The following is a 24,390-nucleotide window of genomic DNA, read 5'->3' as shown; positions in this document are numbered from 1 at the left end:
ATTCTACCCCTTGAGCCTTGCACAATCTTTCCAGGGCCGAATTGATCGACAAGGCTCTCATCATGTACTCTCTCCTATCGTGTCTGGGCAGAATTGCAGACACTTTCAAATTCAACCCTATTTCACGGCTTTTTTTCAACAGTGACCTGTACTTGTTGAGTAATTCCGCCGGTCTCCTACTCTTAATATCATTAGTGCCAACGTGTACAACCATATCACCTTTTGTGCCCTTGAAAGATGATATCCGCTCTACAACGTCATTAACCTTTGCCCCTGGCAGACATACCCTGGTCCTGCTCCACCTATCCTTTTTACAAAGGATGTTCCCCGTTTCCCTGACAATAGAGTCACCAACAACTACTAGTTCCTGTGGTGTCGTAAGGTGTTGTGAGATTTTGAAACTCCCTACTGCTACAAAAGTTTGTATATTTGGATGTTTACACCAGCTTTCAATGCCCTTTGATGTACTGTTGTTGTTGTTGTAGTGGGGTTTTAGGAGCATCAGCGACTAAGGCCCTATTGCTCCGTGTATATTGTTTGTAAATTGGGTGTGTTATGTGATCGATTTTCTGTTTGCTGGATGAAAAATCGGGGTTTCCGGAACCATGCTATCCTCGCCTGAGCCTGACTAACTCAGTCACATTGTGAAAAAATCGCATAAAAATTCCCCCCGTCATCGACGGGACTCGAACTTAGGTCTTTCTCACCCAGTGTGGGGAGGACGGGGATCCTACCAACTCGGCCACCCACGAGGACCCGTTGGTGCGCTTATGTGTAAACCACCACTGGTCATTTGTCAATTGGTTTGAACAAACTGAATTAACTGCCTTCCATAAGTTATTAGCCTTCTTCACAAAGTATCACGGATAAAGATTTTATCTAATTTTTAGTTATGACCTTGGTGTTGTCATTGGTGACTCTCATACTATTTGGGGAGATGCTTCAAATGTTTCATGCCTTCTTTCACGTCAACTTTCTAATTTATGTCATCACTTGAGCGCACACATTCCAGTTCACTGAAAACTAAAAATGGTGTGGAATCTAGCTTATCATTTCGTCCATGTCGGCCCACTATTGGCCTTAATCCCTTATCGGTAGACGCCGAAATAATTTTTGATAACAGTAAGGTGATTTTGTAGTCCATTCCTCCTTCAACGCAGCGAATTCGTATACTGATTATCGTATACTCACAATGACATTCAATTGGTTTAGGTGACAGTTCGCTCTGGTCCGTGAACCTTATGCACACCCGTCTTCACCAAGTCACTAAAAATGTGCAGTATGACATGGTGATATTGTTGTAGTATTGCCCAGAATTTTACTATGCTCCAAGGTATTCATCGTTCCAGTCTTGACCCAAACTAAAGGAAACAAAACCCTATGCTGACATCACTTTCGCAAAACTTCACATTTGGGGAAACACGCTCCTGTAAATAATGTTCTGGGAATCTGCCAGAAACAAACATAGCCATCATATCGGAAAAAAATTGTACGCCATTTCATAACATAACATTACGTTTCAGGTATCACTTATAATGGGTTGAGCACCAAGAAAGCGAATGCTCTGAATTGCGTGCTGTGATGTTTGATCTTTGTGCTACAGCTCTTCTATAAATTCCGATCTCATGCAGCTCCCTAAGTATCGCTCGCATACTCACATTAGTTCCTACGGCTTCCCTCAACTCCTGGAGGGACTCAGAAGAGTAGGACTAAAGTACCACTCTTCTGGATTCTTTCCAGTGTCTTTTCGACAATTTCTGCGTATACACGTACGTTTCCTGTTTGTAATAACAACATGTTAGTGATTAGGCTAAGTTCGGGTGTTGCAGTTTTGCTGTATTGAAACAGTTAGGTGTGATTTACGCACCCAAAAGGTTTGCGGCATCAGTGTTTGTGAATATTTTGGGGATCAGAAACCATGCAACCTTCGCCTGTGAATGACTAACTCAGCGGTTGTAAAACAGACCCTAAAAATTCCTAGCATCGTTGACCGGACTTCGATTCAGCTCTTTACCATGGGATGTGGTAGGACGGTGATTATAACCACCGTGCTACTAGCGAGAGGGAAACTGCTCGAACAAATTGTTTTCTAATATGGTACTGTGTAATGATTCCTCTTAGGAAGTAGTTAAACTCAACGCCTCGGCCGATCTACTATATTTTGTTGATCTTTTTATTTCTAGTGTGCAATGCAATTGCTATTGTATATCTATTCTTGTTAAGTGAATGGTTAATTTTTCTCAATGACAAGCGTTTGATAACTAAAAGTATCCGGAAATACGTAGGATTTGAGAAAACCCGCGCATTAATAATAAACCCTATTTATTTATTTTATTACAGAAGTGCAGTTCCTTCCACTCACCACTCGTCGTTCGCTTGGAAAAGAGTGACACCCAATGTGTTACATCATATCACATATCGTCCAACCGCTCAGAGACCCATGACTATTTTTTTTATAAGGAAGGTCCCTGTAATGGATGGGATCGACGCAGTTATATTAAAGGAGGCAGCAAAGGAAGTAAGCAGGCCCTTAGCCATGATTATAAGGGTATCCTTTGACTCAGGTGAGGTCCACACTTACTGGAGATGTGCAAATGTTTCTCCAATTCACAAAAGGCGATCGAAAGTTGTAATTATAGACCTGTTAGTTTAACTTCTGTTCCAGGGAAAATAATGGAGTCACTGGTTAAAGAAGCACTGCTGGATCATCTAAACAAGGCTGCAGTTATAGTTCAAACACAGCATAGATTTGTTAAGGGGAAGTCATGTCTGACCAATTTGACTGGATACTACGATGTCACAAGGAACTGGATACAAAAACTAATTTTGATATCATATACTTGGATTTCAGGGAAGTTTTTGATACTGTTCAAATTGGAGCAGTATCGCATTAAGGGCAAGTTACTACAATGAATGAGAGGGTGGTTGAGTGGGAGACTTCAGCCAGTGGTAATCAATGGACACTGCTCTTAATGGACTAATGTTATTAGTGGAGTTCCCCAAGGGTTCGCGTTGGGTCCATTCTTGTTTTCTGTATTTATAAATAATAGTGATATTCATACTGAGTATATGAATATATGAAAACGGCTTCGTGTCATCTGCAAACGGCCAAGTTTGCAGATGACACGAAGGTCAGTTGGGTTGTTAATGACAGTATGCTACCGCAACAGGATCTAGAAAAGCTGCGTAGATGGGCCAAGAAGTGGCAACTGAAGTTTAACATTGACAAACGGAAAGTACTGCCTAAGGGTAGAAATAACCCAAAAGAAACGTACCAACTGTGGGTACTACAGTCAGGGTAGTGGAGAACGAAAAGACCTGGAAATGATTGTGCAGTCAGATATGACGTTTTCTGATCAGTGAAGACAGGCGCAAGAGTAACTCATGTGGTCTTGTCAATGATATATAGGAATTTTGCTAGCAGGGATAAGGAGGTGATTATCCTCTTTTATAAGTCAATGGTCAAGCCACACCTTGAGTACTGCATACAGGTCTGGATGCCTCATTTTACGAAAGATGTTGAGCTACTAGAACAAGTACAGAAAACAGCAGCAAGATTGGTAAGGGGAAGGAAGAGATCCTCTTACCTAAGAAAGGCTTAAGTTCTGCAAATTGCAGCATCTCGAGACTAGGCACCTCCGCGGTGATCTGATTGATGTGTATAAGGCCTTGAATGATTTCAGCAAGCTCAATGCTGATGGCTTTCTTCCTCTTGTTCAGATTCCGTACTCTCCTCAAACCATACTAGAATTTCTCAACAAAGTGCCTCTTGATGAATCTGACCCTGTGATCTCATCTAAGTTTCAATTTAACACTTCAACGCCAGTAGTAGTTCGCCTAGCCCCTGTCCCTCCTACTCTGCAACCTTCACAGGCAAGCTCTCCCTACACTGGGAAATTACAGACCACTCTCTCTCCAACAGCTATAAGTGCTCCTGCCTCCCAGGCAGCTCTAGGGCCCTCCCCTAATCTAGCAGAGAGTCCTGGAACATTATCTGCAGCCAAACTATCAACCAATATTCCTACCCCATCAGGGACTCCTAAGACCTCCTCTGCCAAACAACCAGAGAGACCACGCAGAGCATTGGATCAGACTGAGGCAGAAGGCCTCCCCCAATCTAGAAAACTAACCGTCACAGTAACTACACCTTCTGCATACCCTACAACTCACAAACCTATAGATGAAGACTCTCCAACCCATCAAATAATATCTGCTTTACATAGGAATCTTGTGACCTTTCTTAATCAAGATAATAGTCGATTCAACAGACAAGCGGCAAGTTATGTTCAAGAACTCTGGGCCACCCTTGAATCTATTACCACTGCCCTCCTTATCGACAGCGAGAAACTAAAAACCACTAACGAGGAACTTAAGACAAGAACCTCCATCCTTGAGAAGGTGCTGGACACTCTACCGAATCTTCCTACACCACGGCTACAAGCATATAAAGAATGCGGGGCAAAACAAACGCCACAGCGCGTCCCGACATACTCGGAAGCGCTGAGGATCCCAATAGCAACGGAAACCCAACCAACCGCAGAGACGCACCAGAAGAGGAAAACACTGTTGCCAACACCAAACCTGGTGATACTCCGACCAAAGGAGACTGGCAAGATCCCCTCTAGTGAGGAATTAAAAACAAAAGTAATTAGTAATATGAGGGAGGACCTTAAAAATACAAGAATAAAAGGAATACGGAAAATGAGAGACGTAGGACTAGTAATTGAAACCGAAACTAGACAAGAAATACAAAGTATCATAGAAAACCCCAAAATAGACGCTCTCGGATTAACGGCCCAGCCGCCCAAAAGGAAGGGACCGTCAATAATAATCTATGACGTCAGTCCAGAAGTCACAGCAGCCCAGCTGGCCGAAGAGCTCTACCTCAGGAATCTGCAAAAGGAAATACCAGACAAAGAAACACACGAAGTAATAACCACAAAGTTTCATATAAAGGCGAGAGGAGGAATAAACAACAACTGGAGTGTGGAGCTTATACCGGAAGCATGGCAAGTCTTAAAGGACAGAACAAGGGTATATATTGAGTGGGGCAGCTACCGATTCTGGGAGCGAGTGGTGGTTCCGAAATGCTTTAGATGCTGCAAGTTCGGACACACTACGCATGTCTGCACCCAGACAGTTCCAACTTGTGGACACTGCACAGAGAAGGGACACGCCTTTAAAGACTGTCCACACAAAGACAAGGAAGCCACCTGCGCAAACTGTAAGGCAATGAAAATAGAACACGCGCATTCAATCAAGGACCCGAAGTGCCCAGTCTACCTTAAAGCCAAAAGCATATACCAAAATAGAATCGATTATGGGGACAAGAAATAAAAAGTATAATATAGCAATGATTAAGATAATCCAGACTAACGCGCAACGAGCCAAAACAGTGGCAGACCAAATCCGGGTCAGGGCCGATGAGGAAGACACCGACATAATCATATTGCAGGAGCCATACGTTCACGCAAAGCGGGTGGTGGGGTATCCACTGCAATATAAGGCCGTCCACACGGAGGAGGACACCCCATGGGCAGCGGTCCTAGTCAGGAACACCAAAATCACTGCAACAAAAGTAACTCAACTGTGCACGACCTGGGCTGCCTGTGCCCAGCTCATTACAGCACTAGGCTCCCTATATGTAGTGGCCCTTTACAGCAGGCCAGGACAGGAAATTGAGACCACAATCAACTACCTGCGCCGTCTCCAAAACACTCTGCCGAATGAAAAAATAATTATAGGAGCGGATGTAAACTGTCGCTCTCCACTATGGCACAGCGTTACTGCCGACAGAAGAGGAACAACAAATGGGCAGCAACTCGAAAACTATCTGATAGGATCACAATTTGTTGTACTGAACCAACCGCACCATCTGCCAACATTCTGCAACACCCTCTGGGAGGCCACCATCGATATCACTCTAGCAACTAGGAACCTGGCGAACCACGTGACCGACTGGAGGGTGGAAGACGCTTGGACCACCTCGGACCATCGAGTCATCACCTGCAAAGTAACAAGAACGCTGCCAAGAACAACAACAAATATACAAACACCCCACAGATACGCAGTTGCCAAGGCAGATTGGCCCCAATACAAAGAGCTACTAACTACAGCGGTTAACAACAAACCTCCGTCCCTAGATCCACAGAATAATCCGAACGAACTGCAGAAGGCAATTACTAAATTGATGATAGATATCAGCAACCAAACTATCAGGAAGAAACAACCCCGACTGGGCGCAGTCCCCTGGTGGACCCGGGACATTGCCATGCTCCGGCGACAAATGAACAAGAGTAGGAAGGACTTCCAGAGGGCCCGAAGAACATGGCCAGCAAATGAGGTTGAAGCCCTGAGGCAAATATATAGACAAATAAGAAACCGGTACACTGACGCCATAAAGACAAGTAAAAGACGCTCTTGGGAGTCCTTGGTCTCCACAGCAGGGAACAATGACCCCTGGGGCATTGTCTACAAAGTAACAACCAATAGACTGCCTAGGGGGGTGGTGATTTCTACCACTAGGACTCGGAAGGGAGATCTCACCACAACCTGGGAGCAGTCGATGAATAACATACTCGACAGAATATATCAAAAACCAAATATGTTAACTATGCCAGGTCAGAAACAGACATGCTACAGAAACGATAACTACAGAAACCAGGCGATTGAGCCTCCCTTCACCCTGGATGAACTCAGCGTGGCCGCTAGTAGGGTCAGAAATAGAAAATGCCCGGGCCTCGATCTTATTGAGCCTGAAATACTGAAGAAAACCGTGGAATACAATCCGCACCTACTCCTAACACTATACAATAGATGCTTGGAAACAGGACATTTCCCAACTGCATGGAAAACAGCAAATTTAAAACTAATACTGAAAAATCCTACCAAAAATCCAGAATTTCCGGATTCATATCGACCCATCGCACTGCTCCCAGTGGCAAGCAAATTGTTTGAAAGATTACTCCATGTGAGAGTTATAAAACACTATGAAGCGGCAGGCCTACATGCCAGAAATCAGTATGGCTTCAGACCAGGATCCTCAACCGTGGACGCACTGGGAAACTTGCTAAGGATTTTCCAGGATTGTAGACGAAAGTATCTGCTGCTCATCTCTGTTGACTTTGCTGGGGCGTTTGATTCACTTTGGTGGCCAAGCGTCCTGGCAAGGTTGAGGGAGGCTGAGGTGCCTCTTAACCTCTACAAAGTAATCGAAAGCTATTTAACACAAAGAAGAGTGGAAATCAATGTACACTATCAAAAAATAACAAGAGAGGTGCACAGAGGATGTCCGCAGGGATCGGTGCTTGGGCCGCTTCTGTGGACAATGGTCCTCGATGAATTCCTGACTACGGACCTGGGTTCTGTGGCAGTACACGCCTTCGCGGACGACTTGACATTGACGGTAGAGGCGGACTCCAGGGCCCAATTGGAGACGCTGGCAAATCAGGCACTGCAGCGGCTGCAGCAATGGGCATCAAAGAACCAGCTGAAAATATCGTCAGACAAGACCTCATCGATCCTGCTAAAGGGGACTCTGCAACTACGACGACCCCCGCAAATTAAAATCAACAATGTAACAATCAAATTTGTGAGCCAACTGAAGTATCTGGGCGTTATCCTAGATAAAAACATGACGTTCCAGCCGCATCTGAAATACATCAGAAGAAAAATCAGAGGATACTCTGGACTGGTAACCAGAATCACAAGGAAAGATTGGGGACTCAAGAAAAAAGCACTGATGCTTTACTATAAAACAACCTTCCTGCCTGCAATCACCTATGCAGCAGCGGTTTGGTATCCAAAAACGACACTGGTAGTCAACAAAAGAACACTAGAAATGACCCAAAGGACCATACTGCTATCAACAACGCGCGCCTGCAGCACGGTAAGTACCCCAGCATTGCAGGTACTTGCTGGAGCGCTCCCTCTGGACCTGGAGGCAGTTCAGGCCGGGCTACTGTTTTTGCTGGCCAGGGGAGTGGCCGCTACCCACCAAGGATACACGACTGACCTGGCGGGCAACCTAAAACACGAAAAAAATAGGCTACAGACCCACCTCCTAGATCTTTGGCAGAGAAGATGGACAGAGACTACAAAAGGCGAAGTAACAAAAAGATTTCTACCAGACCTCCAGAAAATATACCCAAAGCAGCCACCGTGGTACTTCCCAGGGTACCATATGACAACACTATTAACCGGACACGGACCCTACAAGGAGAAGCTGTTTGGCTTCCGACTCGTTGAGGACCCCAACTGCATATGTGGAGAAAGTGAAAGCTGGAGCCACATAGTCTATGATTGTCAACACTATGAAGACCTCAGAGGGCTACTAATAACAAGGTTAAGATACTTCCCAAAAGGACTGGAGCACCACTTCCTGGACACTGAGGATGAATATAGGGCACTCTCCCAGTATGCGCAAGACTTATTCACCAGGAGAAAAACACTAATAGCTATCTACAGCAACGTACACAGAGATTGACAAAAATCGGCGCCAAATGTGACAAAAAAACTGAAACCTTGCAGAGGACCAGTACTTGGAAAAGAAGAGTGCTGATCACACGGAAGAGAAAAGCAAGGACGGGGGAATGCAGCACAGACAGTAGAGAACAGACTAAACGCAGCACAGTTGCAAACAGCTTGATGGCGATCTGAAGAGGACACCCTCGCCCTCTTCACCTATTATTCCCACTTCCTTGGGGGGAGGGGACATTTTTTGTTCCTTCTCCTCCACCCCCAAACTTCTACTCTGGTGGGGCATGGGCATGCCCCACTGAAAACTGGGGCTATCTACTCTATTGGCCCCATATTTCTGTCTTTTCCCCCCAATCTTCGGTCTCCCTCCCCTCTCTACCTTCATCATAGCGAAAGCCCCACACGTCAAAAACTAAATATGATAAAATTACCTTACGCCCAAAACTCGGCCTAGCAAACCAAAGCGACATTACCCCAGCGCAGATTTTTTATTTACTTATATATTTATTTTTATTATTTTTTTTTTTTTTATTTATTTTTATTTTTTTTTTTTTATTTTATTTATTTTATTTTTTTAAGGTCCTAGCCGCCGAAATCCCAGGAAATTAAGCGGCAGGACCTGCCAGAGTGAATCTACAGCTACTGGGTTCCTGGTCTGCCTCCACGGGGCGTAAGTGGGACAACGTTGGGCCTCAATAGGGGTCCAACGGCTAAATGACCAGATGAACAACGGTACAGAACACAACACATGAACAATTCCCACACACTTTTAAATCTCTGGCATTTCCCAGTGAACTGGTTCACCACAATGAAAGCAACGCGGAGATGGGGGAAACCCCTGGTGCCGTAAGACAACAACACACACTTACACTTACACTTACACTTACTTGAAGGGACAAATTTAAATTGAGGAAGGACGGTTGTAGAATAGATGTGTGAAAATTTGCTTTTAGCCAGCGGGTGGTTAATTGCTGGAACAAATTCCATCTTTCGTTATGAAAGTCGACAGTTTAAATAAATTCAAGGCTGAACTATACAAACTTTGGAAGTGAATGGATGGGTGAAATGGGAAGAAAGTTTTTTTTTTTTTTTTGGCTGATGCTAAATAAGTTTGCTTTCTTGCATCATATGCCTCTAATAATGCTATTTTCTCGACACCACACAGCATGTGCCTACTGGTATTAACAGGTATTGTAGTAATCTGTATTTAAAAGGCAGGTCTGGTATCAGCTTTGTGCTGCTACCTTCTGACATTTCTGGAAGCATGTAGGCGACAACACAACTGGAATTCTGTAAGCCTTGGTCCACAATTACTCGTTTGCATTTAACATTCAGGACTAATGTACACATTGACTGCTCTTGTTACCTATCTACATTTCGATAACCATGCCATCCATCTTTCGCCCATACTGACATCAACTTTTGCACGGTACCTTGTGATTTGTTAAAAAAATAATAATTCAGATTTTTATTTTAACAGAATCGAGGATTGTCGCTGTTATCACTATAATTTATTTGGTTTAGCAGCAGTGTGTGATCACAAGCCGATTTCCATGTTGTACCGGCTGGAAAACCCGAAATAACACACGAGAGAACCCTACTCTTTCTCTCCTGTCTCTCTCTCTCCTCCTGAGACTTACTAGCTGCAGCCTTGATTTGCCTACGACGCAAAAATATCTGCTCCAGTTTCTGATTCGTGACCACAAGAATGCTGCAAGATCTTCATTTGGCTCCTGCTCTCCCTACGATACATGTCTAGGGAAAGCAGGAGCCAAAGTGTTTCCATCATTCTTTATAGCAATAATTTAATAGCAGAGAAGCACTCTTCATCACCCTATATGATTTATTTGTTAGTTTGCTTTATTTAATTACAATCATGTTCCAAATGATAAATACAATTAAGCAGTGATGACTCTCAGTAGTAGAAAGAATACGTTATACAACATCAGTTTTAACAATGTTTATTAACTATAACTGTTGTTTAACAACTTACATTTCTTTTATTTTAGGCTGAACCCCTACATTATTATTTCCTAAAAAATATTCAGTTTTTTAGTTTGCAATAATTTGTTCAAATATCAATTACAGAATTACAAAATTGAATGTTTTGCAACATGCTAAATATCATGCAAAAATGGAATCTTTATCACTACAAATTCATTTATAATCATCACAAATTGAAGTCATCAGCTGGACTTTCCAAAATTGTTCAGAGTGGAGTAATCTCTTTTTTTTATTTAGTTTTTCGTACTTACTCTTTGCTCGATTTCTTCTCCTTACTTTTTTCCTTGCTTGATTTTTTCTCTTCGCTTGAGGAGTCTTTCTCTTCACTTGAGGAGGAGTCTTTCTCTTCGCTTGAGGATGAGTCTTTCTCTTCGCTTGAGGAGGAGTCTTTCTCTTCGCTTGAATCTTCTCTTTCACATGTTAGGTCTTCATCTTCTTCTTCATTCACAAGCTGCTTAAAATTCGCAGGGCGGATCTTCATTTCAGTAAAATAAAGAGAATAATAGTATCCCCGAAATGTACGCCAGTTGACACCGTTGGCATAGGTACTATGATTTCCACTCAAATAGAGTCCATTAAGATTTGAAGCGTGACACTTCGAGTACCACCATCCGCCTTTATACAATTCAGCACAACTTTTTGAATACGTGTCATGGTCTTCGTCTTTGGTAGAGAAATAGAATCCATTGTGTTGACTAAATGAATCACCTAAGGGGATAACAAAATAGAAAATTTTACTTACATGCACATGCAGAATGAGATGCTCTCATGAATACAGAGTGAGTGTTTTGCAAAGCGAAAGGCAAGACTCAAAAGTTGTGTTTTCATTATTTTTAGTCAGAAACGTTGTATGAACAAGTCTCATTCTCAAAGGTTACAAAGCTATCAGCTTTTCAACTTTTTAAGTTAGGAAGTCTCCTCACCCCTCTGTCCCGAAATCGGGTAGGTTCGTTTGGTTATTTAGTTGTTATAAAATTGCAGCGCAGGCCTTTTGTTAACTGTGTGCATACCGTTGATAAATGAAGAATACGCGATATTCAACCATTTTTGAATTTTGCAACGGAAAAACCAGATTACCAGTTTCAGCCAAAAAAACATTCAGCAGAGCGTTTTCTAGTAGATGTGTACACAGAATGGAGTTTCTGTCTACACATCTACTAGAGGTTATCCACTAGAGCAAAAGGTATAGTGTCAAAAAAAAAAAAAAAAAAAAAAAAAAAACACTATGTACGCAGTAGAACGTATCCAGTGAGAATTTGGAGAATATGCCACCAAATTGGCACTCTTTCAACGCTAGTCTAGAAAACCGTACATAACATGGAAGTACCAATACCAATTTCAACGGGTTCAAGCTCTTCAACCTCAAGATTATTTTGCTCCTTTGCTCGGAAACGGCATGTCTTTCTTGTTGCTTACAGTCCGCTGTGGTAAAGATGTACAAACAATGGCGTCGAATGGGTCAAGTCACCTCCTGCCGACAGAACTGTAAAGCATTATGCAAGGTGGGTGTTCGTGGTGAGCGAAGGATGCAGAGCGTTGTACGACCTCAACTGCAGGTCACTGTGTGACAGCTGACATCGCAATACAATATGGGGGGAGCAAAAATAATATCTCAAATGACGATGCGCTGAAAACTAAGATGTATAGGGTGCAACAGCAGACGATCCAAGAGACACACCTTCTCACCACTGATCATCGTCGACAGCGAATGCTGTGGTGTCAACAACACGCTGGTTCGACACTGAAGAAATGGAAACGACTGTCCTGGTCGGATGAGAAGTCTAAGATGAGAAGCTTTCGTCGTGTGTGGCGCAAGCAACACGAGTTCACAGATCCATCGTGTATGGTGCCCACTACCCAAGCAGGTGCCGGTGGTTGCTTAATATTGGGCTTGCTTTGCTGCCAGTAACTAGGGCTCCTGGTGCGTATGGACCAATGTTTCACTGGTGAATTCTACCTGCAGCTCACAGGAGACTATGTGCATCCTGCCATGTTGCATTTTTCCTGGACAGAAACGGGATCTTCCAAGACGATAATACGACGTGTCATGAGGGCCGCAACGTGCACGAGTGGTTCGAAGAACATGGTGAAGATATCAACGATCTTGATTGGCCTTCACATTCGACAGACCTTAATCGAACTGAAACCTGTGGGACGTTTGGGAACTTGAAGTGGGCATATGGACAAGCAACCGTAATCTATTCGGGCATATGGGTGGAAAGCTTTGCAGGCAGCATGGCTGCGGATCCCTACGGACGTCTTCAGACCTCTAATAGAGTCAACGCTTAGAAGAATAGCGGCTGTTATCCATGCGAACGGTCGCCCAGCACGGTATTAGGTGAGTATTCAGAATTCAGTGATCACTGAGTGTAGATTTTTACCAATGGATTTCTGTTCATCTCCAGTTTTCATTTTACTTTCTGATGAAAAGTAATTTTATGAAGATATAATCAAAAATTATATTATATAAAAATTATATAATATAATTTTTAGTGACTCATATTAAGACTAATGACTAATTTTTAGTTAGACAAATTGAGAATCTCCAGTTTGGGCCATTAATGTAACCTTCTTAAATTTAGCTTTCGTTTCTGTCAACATCGGTGTACACCATCCTACAAATATTAGGGAATGTAAGATATTGAAAGGAGAAAGTTCCCAGACTAATCTAAATGGAACAGCTAGTCACTTAGTAATGAATTGAAATGAGATTAGCTATAAGTAAAGTTCCATTTCCTCGGTGTGATCGCTAATGCTCTGCAATAGGAAAAGCAGACTATAACACTGAATTCAAGTCAGATATAACTTAGTCGGTTTAGCCGGTAGCAGTGATGTAAGCAACAATGTACCTATGATCAGCTTCTGAGCTGGATGATGAAAGAACCATCGTGGTATTGGTTTATTCATCACCCAGACCTACTCGCGAATTCTTCTACATCTCAGTAATGGCATGCTTGAGGATTAAGACTCGTCGTTGCATAATTTTCAGAAATATTTTCCAGAATTCCCTGAATATTTTCACCCCTTCCTTAATCTTCCACCAGTAACTGTCCCAGGTAAAGGTGTTGTAGCCCCCTCTCCTTATGATCAAAATAATATACATTTTTTATTGCTGCGTGATGATTAACGCTTAATGATTTTCAGAACACTGCTTTAGCCTCCCCCTTTACAAAATCCTGGGACCACGTGGAAAGACTATAACAGAGTAAATACACCTAACGAATTTCAGAAACAAAAAGAGTACCTTTAGTGAAATAAGCGCATTTTAAAACGAATACTTGTGCTTATTAGAGTTTTTGCTTGTCACCATAACGGAGAATAAACTTTCTACATTTTCTACATTGCATATTTTGGTTGGAAAACGTGTATTAGAAGCTAATTTGTTACGAACCACAGTTTTTACTCATAGAGGATCACAAAACGGCCTTCAAGGTTATGATCAGTTACCAATAAAAACCTGATATAATAAAAAGTATACTTAACACATTAAACTGATTGCATACCAGCATCTCCAGAAAAGTCACTAACGTGCAGTTTGTAGAAATTTTCTGGGCCCTCAATGTAGAAATTACCATACTGAGCAAAAGCTGAAATGTAATCGAAATCTTCCATATCAACTCTGAGCGAATATTTATCCTGATTTGAAATTGCGTATATTATGTCGTTACCTACAAAAATAAGCAAACGTCAGTAAACACGTTATTCAGGAGAATTCAGATGTAAAAAAATTCACTGCTCAACAAAATTAACAGAACAAAATGTTTTTGCATATATACTTTGTTGTGAACAGTGTCGCCAAAGGCTTATATTTGAAATAATAGGCATCCTGGCATGAAAATTCCGAGTATCAATAGAAATCGATCTACCACCTTACAGAGCTGTACATTATGCCTATAAAAACACGGATTGAGACTACATCATTTCATTCCCGTTTTTTGGCTTGCTCAGTAGGAGAGGCACATCTCCCATACCCAGAATGGCAAGTCCTCGTTGTTTAGATGAATCTTTGAGATGGTGGGCCCTTGGACGACTCGAAGACGGGCAGTTGCAGGCGGAGGTGGCTCGTTGGCTTAATGTGTCAGGCAGTCACCTCGGAAATATGGGAGCAGTTTCAGGAGACAGGAACAATTACAGGAAGAGCTGGCCAAGGTGGCCCGAAGACTACGTCAACCAGAACAGACCGCTATAGCAAAACGGAACCTTACAATGTCTGTCATCAGCTGTCTCTTGAGGTTTCTGCAACAACAGGTGAAAACATTTCTAACCGGACTGTTTTAAGAAGGCTCAATTTAAGTGGACTCCGTGCAAGGAAGCTGGTGGTTTATATCCTATTAACCCCAAACCACCGTAGAGCTCGTCGAAACTGGTGCTGTGAACAAGTGACTTGGAGCCTGACAAATGGGATATAGTTTTGTTCTCTGAGTCCCGTTTTAGCCTACAAACAGATTCTAGTCGTTATTCCATCTGGAGGCAAAGAGAAATGCGGTACAATCCCTCTAACTTCAGGGAAAGGGACATCTAGGGTGTTTACAATGGAAGCAGTGTTCTCGTGTGGGGCGGAATAGTGATCAACGGCCGCACCCCCTCTTCATGTTTTTAACAGGGGGTACCGTAACTGCGCAGAGTTACCGAGAACAGATCCTCGAACCTTATGTGCGACTTTTTAGGGATGCGGTTGGCACAGATTTTCTTTTCATGCAACAGCACCACTGCAAATAGAACTCAAGTGGTGGAGGAACATCTTGAAACTGAAGAAATCCAAAGGCTACCGTGGCCAGTACGATCACCAGTCTTAAATCCGATCGAACATGTGTGGGACGCTATTGGTCATCGCATCGTACTCCGACAGCCAACTCCTCGGTCACCAGGTGAGCTAAGGTCTGCGCTAGTAGAAGAATGGGATTTGTTGTCACAGAATCTTATAGACATCCTTATATCGATCATGGTTCACTGCTGTCAAGTCTGTTTAGCCGTTGGAGAGAACACACGCCGTACTGATGTCACGTTACCATATTTTCGAGCATCTTGTATCGACATCTGTAATGTGACCTTTTTGGTAATTCTCATACAACCCCTATTAATGTCCCTTATACCTGTCCGCAGTTTCTCGCTGTCTCTTTACTTCATCATTATTCTGTGATACACCACCATGCCAAAGTTTAGCCTGCTTCATCGCAAGATGCACGAGTTATAACCATGTTTTCTATGTGTTCTGTTAATTTTGTCGAGCAGTGTAGAAAGTCTTCACTCGAAAATATACATAAAAAATCACAAAGGACATTAAGAGTAGCAATACGAGCAAAAGTCATGCATTCAATAACATTATTATCTTATGAAAATATTCAAAATATCAGTATACTTTTTGAATAAGAAACAACCCCGAGTTGGACGGGTCAAACAAGAGTTGCATACTTTTATCTTCCAGAAACTAGGATTCTTTTTGGCTGCAGCAAACAGGCAAACTGACTGAAGAATTTACGCAATTACAGATAACGTTTTGATAAAACACAACAAATCTAATTAATTCGGCATAAAATTACATTAATTGATTTGACTTCCTTTATGAAAGTGGCGCTGAGCATAAAGTGAGAAAGGACAATATTTTTTTGTTGCCATTGGTGATAGTAGGAACTCGTAAAGGACTCCTGCGGTAGCCGAATTATCCGAGTTTCAGTCAGTAGCTCCTCTGTTAGTTGTCATGGTGTTTATTCTGATACACCTAAAAGCCAACAAGGGCCAACCTTCTTTGAATCCATAAGACACTGGAACACATTGGTGTCTTTACTCGTGTAAAGTATTTTGATTTCCTTAATACTCGTATTAAGTCTGAAGCATCTATTCAGCAACAGTATGAGCTGCGATGATGGTTCATTTAATACGTACATCTTTGAGAGATAGATTCACCTTCTAAACGAAAAACTGTAGAATTACATTGAAGGTGTCAAAACAAGTGGTTATTACAAATCATTTCAGTTATTACAATTTATCAGATCATCAGATCTCGGCCCTCCTGGGTAGCACAGTTGGTAGAACCTCTGTCTTTCCCAAACCGGGTGGAAAAGACCTAAGTTCGAGTCCCGTCAATGATGGGGGAATCTTTATGGACCTTTTTCACAACGTGGCTAAGTTAGTTGGTCTCAGGCGAGGGTAGTGTGGTTTTTCCCCCCCAAACTCGGGTTTTTCGTCCAGCAAACAGAAAATCGACCTCAGAACACACTCAATTTACAGACAGTATACACGAAACAATATAGTCGCTGGTGCTCCTAAAACCCTACTACAACAACAATCAGGTCTCAGATCAGAATTCTCTGAGCGATATCTTCAAAAAATTAAGCATACATCCGGAGAAGTTCTGCGATGATAAACTTTACAAAACGCAAACCTTAGAAAACTCTTATTACGTGATGAATCTGCGATCAACAAATGTCTGCATACTTAAAGTTCGCCTTCCTATCCGAATGGCTGCAAGAGAAGAATATGTTTTTGATGTTGTTGTAGGATTTCAGGAGCATCAGCGACCAAGACCATTATGCTCCGTATATATTGTTTGCAAATTGGGTATTCTCAGGTCGATTTTCTGGTTGCTGGACGAAAAAGCCAAGTTTCTAAGTGAAAAAAATCATGCTGTCATCGTCCGAGACCGACTAACTCGGCCACATTGTGAAAAAGGCCCATAAAAATTCCTCACGTCATCGAACTTCAACTCTGGTCTTTTCCCAGTGTGGGAAGGACCAAGATTCTACCAACTGTGCTACCCACGAGGGAAATAGGAAATAAGTAGCTTCAATAAAGTAATACTTAATATTAAACAACTACATTAAAAATTTCAGTGATAGACACTATGCCTCTACATATAATTTGTATAACTTAGGAATATGTATATAATATCTTTTTGTATATAAGTGAACTTCTGTGTAAATTTCTCACTTTGTTGAGCTCACATGTACTCTACGTGTAACTTGATGTAGATATGGTACCTCGCACCTCAAATTGTAAACAATAGATCCTCCTCATAGCCTTCCTGGAGTGGCCGCATTTCGTAGATAAATATACAAATAATAATAATACAATTTATTTATTCATCCTCAAAAAATTTGTTTACAATAAACAATATATTAATAATATATTGTTTATATTACAGAAACGGAAGAAACAAAGACAGAAAGATGGGTGAAGAAAACACTCCATGGCAGACACTACAATTACCCCTCCCCCAAGACTACATAGACAAGATGGCTTCCAAAGCTTGGCTCACAAGGAAAGCTCTTACCGGGAACGAAGGATTCGTGCTGGCCATCCAAATTCAGGTAATCAACACCAAGAACTATAGGAAACACATGGCCAAGGACCCGGAGTAACAGATGGCATATGTCGCCGATTCCACCTGGCCACAGAAACAATTCAGCACATCACCGCAGGATGCAGGGTGATCACACAGACGGAGTACACTCACAGACACGGCCAGGTAACCATGATACTACATCAGAAGCTAGCGCAAAAATACCAGCTAATCAAAGAAAGAGTACCGTATTACAAGTACGACCTTCAAGCCATACTAGAGACCTCTACTAACAGACTATACTGGGACCGTGCCCTAATAACGGACAAGACAATCCCGAACAACAGACCAGACATAATCCTCATCGACAAGAAGGAAATGGCTACCTACCTGATCAACATAGAAGTGCCCAACACCAGCAACTTCCAGAAAACATACAGGAAAAATTTCAGGAAGTACTCAGATCTAAGACAGGAATTCAAAGATATGTGGTATATGGAACAAGTAATGACCATCCTGATCACTGGGTCAACCACCGGAATGGTGCCAATCTCCATAAGAACCTAGCAGCAATAGGCCTCCCAAAGAACACTTATATGGAACTCCAGAAAGCCATAATCCTTACTATCCTGTAGGACAGTAAGAGAGTTCTTCGTCCAACAGTAATGATATAATAATAGTAACCGAACAAAACCAACTACCCCATGAACTCGGTACCAGTACCCGTCACAGGGCGGAAATACCCCATAAAGGAGAAGAAGTTTTATAATAATAATAATAATAATTATTATTATTATCAAAATCAATGTAATAAAGGTTAACATGTCTTACTGCACAAGAGGACTTTGGCTTGGGAATTTTGCCTACATAAAAGCTGTACACTCAAAAACAACTAACACTTAAGCATTTAATAGAAGTTCTTACCCAACCAGAAGTCTTCGGAAATATTTCCAAAGCCACATCTGTATTCCTCCGAGCCTTTGTAAAAGTAATCAATAGGACGCCCATAGTCTCCTCTCCTTTGAAAGACCTAAAAAGTAAAATATCTCAAATCATCAAGAAAATATCTCAGAAAATTCTGAAGAAAATTACTACACAGATTAAAATAAGAAGCAAAATTTTTAGCAAAGAAAAACTACCACATAAAAATATACTTCGATGAAAAGATTGGTTGTCAGGAGGTGTGCATTATATGGTGTTTTCAGATAACACCATCAAGAGCATTAGGTTCCTGAATGAGGTGATTTGTAAACACTATTTAATACACAACCCTCCTGTCAGGCTTTATAAGAAATAAGTTTGAAGTACAGACAATCTGATGCACTTACATAAAAATGAAAGACACACCTAAAACAAAATTTCGTAAGCTTCTTGCGTGTGTGTGCGTTATGCGCCCAAGTAACTAAGATATGAGCATGAGGACACTGTGTCTGCAATTATGTGAGTTTCTCAGTTGGTCTGCTATTTCCTGGACCAAAACCCCAGCTTCCAGGAAAGGGGGGAGGGGTAAATCACGTAACCCTTGCCTGAGACCGATTAACTCAACTAGTTTGTGGAAAAACTCACAAAAATCCCTTGCCTCTTTTATAGGATTCGAATTCGAGCTTTTTCAAGCTGGTGTGGGAGGACGGTGATTATATCCACGTGCTACCTGTGAGGGCTTATTTTAAGTAACATAAAATAAGAATAAATGAAATGCATTCACTTGTTCATAATTGAAGGATTATTAATACGATGTTAAAATGGATATATAACAGTTCTAAATCACCCTTTAATATAAAACAATATTTGCTATTTTTTAAGGCAATAAGATTTTTCATTCGCTAGCTAGATTGCGGATGACCAGTTGTACATACGATTACTAGCCTTAACATGGTGTACATCTGAGGCTTTTACTTCATGCCATCTGATGGTAGAGGTTTTGTTTAGTGATGGTCTATATATAATTGGAGTTTCTCTCGCAGGTTTTTATTTTTATCTACACATCGTATCTTCATTATCATGAGAGAGTTATAGTTTCAGTAAGAAACGTGTTCTTGAGACCAATATTGTTCAGCTTAAGGCTTAGTCGTAGGAGTGTATATAGGAGAAAGGTATTCCCGAGATGACTGGGCCAGTTACGACGACGAACAGGTTCAGCTCTTTCAGCGTAGAGGAGTGCCAAATCATGTACTTTGCTATTATTAGTTGAATCCACCGAAGAGCATTTAGTTCTATAGAGAGAAGTCCTGGAGATGGTAAATGGATTTTAAGCAATGCCATTAATCCACCGCAGCATCCGGTATTCTTGTCCAAGAATTTTTTCCTAATAGGAGAGAAAAAGAAGATCAGATAACTGATCTTCTTTTCCTCTGGTTATGCAACTGGAACTAGATAGTTAGCAAGAAACAAATAATTTCTTTCTTTTCCATTAATTTCATGAAATGATGGTCTCTCGTTGGGTTATCCACCAATCCATACAGCAAGTGGTCAAAGGAGTAAACTACACTGTTGCAAAGGGGTAGTTTACCTTACTGTTTGTAGTTTTGTTTTTATTTTTATGCTCTTATAATCTGTATGGAATAAATTTCGAAAATTCTAAAAATTATTAGCAGTCTATCTGTACTTAAGTTGAATATATTACTAAAAGTACAAACCGTCCATCCGCCATAATCAGTGTCCATATCACAGTAGACAGCAACACTACCATTAATTGCTCGATTTCTTGGCCATATTGTGTAGACTCCACTGCGTTTATGCCCTGCTCTGAACACCTCAGCACAATCAGCTGGTTTCCATGGGCACTCTCTGCATTGTGCACGTTGCCTACACGCCACTGTCAATAGAAAAGAATCAATTATCTAAGTGGTACAGAAGGCAACTTTTATTATCGACTTTTTTTTCTAGATTTAATTAAAGTTTAAAGGAATCATAAAACGGGGCATATTTATTAGTTGTCTTCATTAGGCCAATAAATTATAAATCAATATTACGTCACGTGGTAACAAGTTAAAGAAAGAGTAAAATAAATAAAACTATTTTATTTATCTTGCTTAAAGAAAAAAATTATCTTGCTTAAATTAAAGAAATGGAAATGACAGAAATATTAAGCTAAATATATAAAAAAAAGTCTACCTTTATTTAAAATATGATTCATTTCATGAAAAGCTTCATGAATTTTGTGTTTTGCGCTTCTAGCATCAAAATCTGGGTAAGCATTTGGACAAGCTTCTATTTTTATCAGAAAAATAGATAATATGCAAAGAACTGGGTACAACGCCATCTGGAAAAAATGAATTTTCAACAATTAATGATCGAAAACCATTAAACATAAATTAACGTAAAATATAAATATTAAAGGCGCGAATAACATCAGTAGTAATAACAGAAAATGTAAGAAGATTATAGAAAAGAACATAAAATGATCAGAAAATTCTTAGTTGGGTTTTATTTTATTTTATTTTTAAGAAATCCAAGTCATTAAATTATTCTTTAATTCTTTGAATATGTTATATATTTACCATACTTTCAGATGAAACAAAATTTCCTAAATTTTACTTTGATATTTCTTGAAATCTGGCTTGGAAATCTTTGGCTATTGAAGATTTTCAAGCCAGGTTGAGTAGAAGAAGACAAAGAGTGGTTATCAATGGACACTGTTCTTCGTTAGTGTAGTTCTACAGAGTTCGGTGTTGGGCCCATTGCTTATTTTCTATATTTATTAATGATTCTGATGAAAGTATATCAGGCTCAATGTCTACATTTGTAGATGATACCAAGGTTGGCAGTTTGATTAACGACAATCATCTGGGTAAGTTACTGCAAGATCCAGGAAAATTGGGTCGACCGGCTGAGAAATGGCAGTTGAAGTTTAACATTGTTAAATACAAGTTATGGGTAGCAGTAATCTCAGATTAACGTACCCAACTGTATGGTACTACACTCAGGACGGTGAAAAATGAAAAAGACCTGCGGGTAATTGTACAGTATGAAGTTCTCTGAGAGTGTGAACAGGCTGCTAGAATATATGATGGGTTTTTTCGAATATGTAGGAACTATCCTAGCCGCGATAAGGAGGTGATTATTCATTTGGACAAAACAATGGTTAAGCCCATCTTGAGTACTGCATACAGGTCTGGAGTCCTCGTTTTAGGAAGGATGTAGACCTGCCAGAACGGGTGTAGAGAAGGGAAACCAGATTGGTGAGGAGAAAAAAGGTGCTTTTACCAAGAAAGGTTTCAGATCTGCAAATTGCAGCATCTGGGGACTAGGCACTTGCGAGGTGATGTGATTGAAGAGTTTAAGGTTTTGAATAGCTTGAGCAGACTCAATGCTGATTGGATTCTTCCTCTTGCTTAGACTGCTGAGGAAGGATGGTTACAGAATAGATGTGCAAAATATTGCCTTCGGCCAACGGGTGGTTGAATGCTGGAAAAAGCTTCCGTCTATTGTTATGGAGGTGGATAGTTTGAATAAATTAAAGGAAAAACTAGACAAATTAGTTGAGCAGGTGATGTGCTTTATAAGTATGGGCTTGGCAAACCCAGGGTCCTGAGCTGGATATCATCATTCTTCTCTTTCTTGGTGATTTCCTTCTACTTTTCTCTCTCTCTCTCTCTCTCAGGGTAACTCGGGAATTTTTTTTTTTTTTTTTGGCTGGTGCAGCATAAGCCTCAGGCTTCCTTGCACTATATAGCTAATAATAATAATAATAATAATAATAATAATAATAATAATAATAATAATAATAAGTTGCTTTTATGCATCATTTTCCACTATTAACGCTACTACTATAATAAACCGGGATTGAGTTGGTTGGTCTGAGATGGTGTTAGATTTTCTCAGGGATTTTTTCCTGAGACTTTTTTTATCCCGAAAATAGACAGCCTATCTTTATAACACAAGCACTTTTATTTGTAAATGAGATTAACAGGAAATCAGCAACCTAAGAAAAGATTGCAACCTAAGAAAAGCGACGAATAACTTTACTTACCTTTCTGCCAACTAAGGGATAAATTGGAATTCTGTGAGCACTACGGTACACTCTAGTTTTATCACACTCTGATGTGTGGGGCAGTGTTCCTACGTGGATGTGGTTAAATATTTCTTTATTTTCATACAGAAGTGATACCTTGTCCCCGATTGGATATGAACGAGTTTAATTGGCCAATGAACATTGGATGTCTTTAGATGTCAGAGGATGTTTTGCGTGTCTTAGAATAAGAAAGTAATTGATGACCAATGTTCCACTTTTTAATGCATTATCTGGTTCGCTCCATTTGTATTCTTCAGCATATCCTGTCTGGAATTATGTCAGTGGTGAGGTTCTTAATATTTAAATATACATATATATAAAAAAAAAAAAACGTTACAGATTTCTCAATGGCAACTACATTTTTATTTTTATATGGCAAATCTTTAGAACATCGCAATTAGTAAAATCATAACATGGTGATAATTTGTATTGGGCGTGCAATAGTGAAACTACAAATTCTGGACTTTCCTAAAGATTCACTAATGGTCCCCCCAACCTTTCTGACCCCTCTCCCTCATGGTGGCGGACTAGGCGATATGGCAGTTTCACCGCTGTGATTTATATGCAACTATCACAATTTCTTCTCTGACAATTGTATAATAAAAATCTATTTCAACTTAATCTTTGCAGTATACACTCCACACAGGGATTACAAGCCACGTTGAAAACGTTTTATAAAAAATGTATAAAATCGGACTATGAAAAGGATAGCCTACGTGGAATTTTAAAGTAACAAATATGCGTTTTCGAGACTTGAAACACGATATACACTGAGTGATCACTGAATTATGATCGCCTAGGCATTGACTCCACTACATATCTGAAGATGTCCGTAGGGATCTGCAGCCATGCTACCTGCAAGGCTTTCCACATTGTTGGAATATATGATGGTTGCTTGTCCGCTTTAAAACATCACACAGCTGTTCAACTGGATTGAGGTCAGGCGAATTTGGAGGCCAATCAAGATCGTTGATATCTTCACTGTGTTCCTCGAACCACTCGTGTTCAGTGCGGGCCCGATGGCACAGCGCATTATCGTCTTTGAAGATCCTGTTTCTGTTCGGGAAAAAAATGCATAGCAGGGTGCACATGGTCTCCCAACAACTGCCGGTAGACCCTCAAACTAGTCAAGATGTAAAGGACGTAGTGGTAAATATTTTAAAGAGTGATTTTAAAGAAGTTAAAATACGTAATATGAGGGTGATAAGGAAAAAAGGAGTTTTGTTGGAAACCAATGATAAGAATGACATGCATAAAATAGCAGCTTCAGATTCTTTTGCAACATTGGGATTAAAATATGACAAACCAAAAATGAATAATCCTACAATTCTGGTGTACGACGTTGCAAAGGATATGAGTAAAGAAGATATTATACAAGACATGTATTGTAAAAATTTACAGGATTTTGATTATTCGGAAGAGGAAGTTAAACAGGAAATAGTTTTTAGATTTAATACTGGTAATAAAAATAAAGCTACCAATTGGTTTATTGGATTTTCACCGAAAATGATTAGGTGTTTAGAAAGCCGGGATAGAATTTATTTAGGATTTTCAGCATGTAAATTCCTGCGTTTTACAGTAGTTAATAAATGCTATAAATGTCTTGGATATGGAC

At 40.6% G+C, this 24,390-nt stretch overlaps 1 protein-coding gene across 1 annotated transcript; it reads right to left on the bottom strand.

The window, feature by feature from the left end:
* Positions 1 to 10,729: 10,729 nt before the first annotated feature.
* Positions 10,730 to 22,796, bottom strand: LOC150082760 (techylectin-5A-like). The gene is made up of 6 exons (XM_090378270.1): positions 22,734 to 22,796; positions 20,876 to 21,023; positions 20,398 to 20,576; positions 18,686 to 18,791; positions 13,986 to 14,150; positions 10,730 to 11,190 (listed from the first exon to the last, which is right to left on the bottom strand). The coding sequence occupies exons 2-6, from the start codon at positions 21,021 to 21,023 to the stop codon at positions 10,730 to 10,732; spliced, it is 1,059 nt and encodes a 352-aa protein (XP_090234396.1). The 5' UTR covers positions 22,734 to 22,796.
* Between the last annotated feature and the right edge of the window lie 1,594 nt (positions 22,797 to 24,390).

Source organism: Mastigoproctus giganteus, chromosome 7 (assembly GCF_048544385.1).
Source record: "Mastigoproctus giganteus isolate SK-2022 chromosome 7, ASM4854438v1, whole genome shotgun sequence".
NCBI classification, from domain to species: Eukaryota; Metazoa; Arthropoda; class Arachnida; order Uropygi; family Thelyphonidae; genus Mastigoproctus; species Mastigoproctus giganteus.
The sequence above is the reverse complement of the archived record's forward strand: the minus strand, read 5'-3'. Positions and strand labels throughout refer to the sequence as shown.

Excerpts from the sequence above, each read along its gene's own strand:
- LOC150082760 (XM_090378270.1), bottom strand. The coding sequence starts at position 21,023 with ATGGCGTTGTACCCAGTTCTTTGCATATTATCTATTTTTCTGATAAAA. Across the intron at positions 20,577-20,875 it reads GAATCATATTTTAAATAAAG|TGGCGTGTAGGCAACGTGCA; the intron begins GTAGACTTTTTT and ends TTCTATTGACAG. Across the intron at positions 14,151-18,685 it reads TTCCGAAGACTTCTGGTTGG|GTAACGACATAATATACGCA; the intron begins GTAAGAACTTCT and ends TTATTTTTGTAG.